At 47.9% G+C, this 5,117-nt stretch overlaps 1 protein-coding gene across 1 annotated transcript; it reads left to right on the forward strand.

The window, feature by feature from the left end:
• The first annotated feature begins 474 nt into the window (after positions 1–474).
• LOC138071836 (ferritin heavy chain-like) lies at positions 475–1,017 on the forward strand. The gene has a single exon (XM_068963231.1). The coding sequence runs from the start codon at positions 475–477 to the stop codon at positions 1,015–1,017; it is 543 nt and encodes a 180-aa protein (XP_068819332.1).
• Positions 1,018–5,117: the final 4,100 nt, after the last annotated feature.

A 5,117-nucleotide genomic window follows, 5' to 3' on the forward strand; every position in this document is an offset into this window, starting at 1 on the left:
TATAAAAGGGAGCAATTAGAGAATAAGAGAAAGTCCTTGGAAAAAAAGTATTATGGCAAAATTAAAAACTTTGTGGATGCGAAGTACTCACCTCAAAGCGGCTGGGCCTCACCCTGGCTTTGATAGACAGTGGTCTCGCCCTCCCCACACCCTGGCTTTGATAGACAGTGGTCTCACCCTGCCCACTGTTCCTGCCAATGGATCACGCCCACCCACGTGACCTCTCCCTTAACCAATCTCAAGCCGAGGCACTGACCCCGCCCAACAGAAGCCGTTACCTGTCCATCCCAGAGACCACGCCCAGCCACCAGCCATATCTGGCCTGGAGCCCGCCTCCGGCCACCCACATCGTCCACCCTGGAAAGCTTCCGAGGAGGGGGCTGGCGCCCGCGCCTCCGCCCCCACCCCCGCCGATTCCTGCCCCGCAGACGCCTCATCCCAGTCAGCATTCCCTGGGTTGGGGAGTGGCCCGCCATGCTGCCCACGTCGCCCTCACAGGAGCGTCGGAACTACCGCCCCGAGTGTGAGGCCGCGATCAACAGCCACGTCGCCCTGGAGTTCCGTGCCTCCTTCCAGTGCCTGGCCGTGGCCTCCTACCTCGACCATGATGACGTGGGCTTGAAGCATTTCTCCAGCTTCTTCCAGCTCCGCTCCCACGAGCACAGCAAAACAGCCGAGAGCCTGATGTTCCTGCAGATCCAGCGTGGGGGCCGAATCTGCTTCCTCGACATCAGAAAGCCTGAGACTCAACAGTGGGAGAGCGGACTCCAGGCTATGCAAGACACCCTGCACTTGGAGAACTGTGTCAACCAGAGCCTGCTCGACCTGCACCAGCTGACCACCGACAGCAGCGACACCAACCTGTACCAGTTCCTGGGGACCAGCTACCTGGAGAAGCAAGTCAAGTTCATCAAGGAGCTGGGGGACCATGTCAGCAACCTGAGGTCACCAGAAGGTCCCCTGACAGAGTACTTCTTTGACGAGCTCACCCTGGGTGATGACAACAAGAAGGACTGAGCCTGGACTGGACTTTCCTCTGAGTCCTAGGTGACTGCCCAAGGTCACCAGAAAAAGTTTACTTAAGTTTTTCTTCTTTCAGTATTGCCAGTTCTTCCAATAAATAGCTTCCTAAAGAAATAAAGGTCCCTTGTTGATTCATGCATACAAACCCTTAACCTTTCAAGTTTTAAAACAGGTATCCAGGAGTCTCGAGCTGCCAATGCCCTGTCCACAGGCAGCTCAATATCTGCACAGAGGGAGGGAAGAAGGGGAACCATGGGACCCTGAACAATACAAAATGTACCTTCCCCTAATAAACAATGTGGTACATGGGGTGGGCATGGGTGAGGTGAGGCTCTGGTGATTGTGGGTGACTCTGAATAGATGAGCTATAAAAATATGGCCTGAAAATCATGATTGGTGTTGATCTCCAGAAACAGTGAAGGGAATGGGATTGGGAAGGGAATGAAATCAAGGGGTCTTCATTTTGTTTGAAGCAGACTTCTGGGTAGCAAGATAGTGGCCCTGGATGCTGGCATAGCAGAGTCCCTTTCTGACAAGCTCATCCTGGGCTACAGTGACGATCTAAGGGTAGCAGGGCTGGCTTTCCTAGAGACACACTTCCTGTGGTCACCACTGTTGTGCATGGATGCTACCCTTCTAAAACATCCCTGTGTGATTTTTACTTGAACTGTACCACCCTGTGATAAAGTAACATGGCACCACTCAAAATTTACCTCAGTTCTATTGAGGGTGAATCTATATAGCCCTTCTAGGGTGAAAAATATAAGCTCATGATTGAAGGTCAATTTGTGATGCTGAATATAAAGTAAAATGAATCCCCCTGAATATGAAGTCAGTGGTACTGGCTGTATTGAGGAATGTAGTGTGGGAAGGGTTGAAGCTGGGAGACCAGTTAGTAGGTATGACAGCTGGTCCAGATGAAAGACAATGGTGGTTGAACTGGAGTGGAGGATGAAGAAATGAAGAGATGTAGACACATTGCATATGGATTGGGATACATCAGCAAGGTTTCTTCATGGACCAGAGAGGAAGAGTGAGATATGAAGAAAATAATCTAATTTAGCCTGGGTTGATGGTGGTGCCGTTTTATCAATTTGAGGTCTTTTGCCAGGGGCACAGCTGGGATGGAAGGTTGGAGAAGGCATGTCATGTAAAATCTGAGATGCATATTAGACATCCAAGTGGAACTGTCATGCAGGCAGCCAGAAAAATGAATCTGGAGTTCAGAGTGGATGGGATGTCAGCTTTAGAAACAGACCTGTGGGAAATACCATGATCTCTATATAGATTGTGTAGTCATGGGAGTGGAAAACCTCCCTGGAGAGTGGACTAGGAGTACGGCAGAGCCCAAGCCCAGGGCAACTAACATGTAGAAGCAGGGCTGAGGTGATGAAATGCCCAGGGTGTGCTGACCTCACCTTGACCATTAGCTAACTGCAGACTGTGCCCATACCCCATGGCTCCAAATCAGCCTGTTCATGACCTCAGTGTGGCCTCCTGGGATCTGCTTTCAGAATGGGGAGAAGACTGAACTTTTTATCTTTTTGTGACTATGCAGAAATAAATTTTCCAGTTTAAAAAAATATATATTTCTTAAGAAAGTGATAGGGACTTCCCTGGTGGTCCAGTGGTTAAGAAGCTGCCTTCCAACACAGGGGATATGGGTTTGATGTCTGCTCCGGGAATTATGACCCACATGCCTCAGGAGAACTAAGTCCATGTGCAGCAACACAGACCCAGCACAGCCAAAAACCAAAATCTTTATTTTTTTCCTCTTCCCCTTTAAAAATTCAGCCTCTCGGTCAACTCTATTTGATCAGGTGGTCTCTACACATGTAAACCCTAATACTGCCTTTGCCTAACAAAAACACTCAAAATATGTTTCTTCTGTGCCTGTTGCTGCTATGTTGCTTCAGTCATGTCCGACTCTGTGCGACCCCACAGAGGGAAGCCCAACAAGCTCCCCCGTCCCTGGGATTCTCCAGGCAAGAACACTTGGAATGGGTTGCCATTTCCTTCTCCAGTGCATGAAAGTGAAAAGTGAAAGGGAAGTCGCTTAGTCGTGTCCAACTCTTAGCGACACCATGGACTACAGCCTACCGGGCTCCTCCGTCCATGGGATTTTCCAGGCAAGAGTACTGGAGTGGGGTGCCATAGGTCTGGTTAATAAGGCAAAAGTTAAAATTGTACAAATCTTGCCTGTCTTATGGTCCTTGATAAGACATGGTCCTCAGATTGACACATGGTCAATCTGAGTCTCCCTAAAGTTTGCAAACTGCTTTGAATATTTACAAATATTCAAATATTTACAAATATTCTTCCCTGTAGCTCAGACTGTAAAGAATGTGCCTGCCATGCAGGAGACCCTGGTTCAGTCCCTGGGTCAGGGAGATCCCTGGGAGAAGGGAATGTCCACCCACTCCAGTGTTCTTGCCTGGAGAATTCCATGAACAGAGCAGCCTAGCAGGCTCCAGTCCATGGGGTCGCAAATGGTCGGACTCGACTGAGTGACTGGCACTTTCATTTTCCTCTAACAATGTCTCAGATCTTACATATGTCAATTAACTGTTCTCCTATAGATAGAAGCAAGCACCAGCTGAGTAGCTGTTCATCTTTATAACTAGAAACTGAATTTTTGGTTGTGCTGGGGCTTCGTTAATGCACAGGCTTTTCTCTAGTTGCGGTACGTGGGTTCCTTATTGTGGTGGCTTTGCTTCTTGCACACCATGGGCTCGAGGTGCTTGGACTTCAGTAATTGTGGCACATGGGCTCAGCAGTTGTGGTTCCCCGGCTCTAGAACACAGGTTCAGTAGCTGCGATGTGCAGGCTGAGGTGCTCTGCAAAATGTGAGATCTTCCTGGATCAGGGATCAAACCCAGGTCTCCTGCTTTGGCAGAAGGATTCTCTACCATCTGAGGTACCAGGGAAGCCCCTTATCAAACTTATCAATATCAATAAAATACTCCAATACTGCTGGTATAAAAGCCAGGGGCCAGAGATTATTGTTTGCATGGGATCTGAGACCCATTGACTAAATTGTACACGATATACGTCCCACAGTGCCAAATCCTTATACTTTTACTTACAATCTTATTCGGAGACTTTTGCTGGTTTATAATTCTGGACCTAAAAGATCCCTTTTAATGCGTACCACTCAGTCCTGAGGCCTAGGAACTGTTGCCTTTGAATGAGATGATCCAGAGACTAGTATGAAACAACCCTACTGTTGGATGGTGCTCCCACAAGGATCGAAGAATGCCTCCACCATCTTCTCGGCAAGCCTTAGCCAGGGACTTAAGGGACCGCCAATTAAATGAAGGAGTTGTACTGCAATATATGAATAATATACCTAATGGCCAGTAAAACGAAGGAAGCTTCAGGCCAAAATACAATCCTTACTTTCAACTTTCTGGCAGACTGGGGATACAAAGTGTCCATGGGAAAAGTGAAAACTTCTCAACCAACTGTAAAATATCTATGACAAAGAAACATATTCCAAATGGAAGGGAGGCATTAGAGTGACTGCATCATCCACCAGAAAGCAATCATGAGGATTCTCAGGAATGGCTGGGCTTTGTTGTATTTGGATCCCTAACTTTGGGATCATGGTAAACCCCTATATGACGCTCTTAAAGGAAATGACAATGAGCCACTAAGATAGACTGCAGAATGCCATGAGGCCTTTCTGTACAATTCACTCAACTCCATTCTAGCAGACCTGACCTGACAATCCAGATACGGAAATGCTTACAAATGGGAGCAGCTTCATGGACAGGGGACTCTTCGCTATGCAACAGTAACTCATCAGGAAGTCCTAGAAGCAGAAATCCTCCTCCGGGTATGTCTTCCCAGAAGGCAGAGCTAATAACCTGCATGAGAGCCCTGCACCTTGGAGCTAAGAAAAAGGTAACTCCTTCTCCTCATTCTAAGTACACCTTCTCTGTGGTACAGGTATGTGGGGCTATATGAAACGAGAGCTCTATGAACATCAGGAAGGAAAGAAATACACAGAGGAGATCCAGGACTTATCAGACTCTGTTAGAATGGTGGAAGAACCAGCCATAGCTCACTGCCCAGGCCACCAAAAGATGGAT

The sequence above is a fragment of the Capricornis sumatraensis genome, chromosome X, assembly GCF_032405125.1.
Source record: "Capricornis sumatraensis isolate serow.1 chromosome X, serow.2, whole genome shotgun sequence".
In the NCBI taxonomy this organism is placed as follows: Eukaryota; Metazoa; Chordata; class Mammalia; order Artiodactyla; family Bovidae; genus Capricornis; species Capricornis sumatraensis.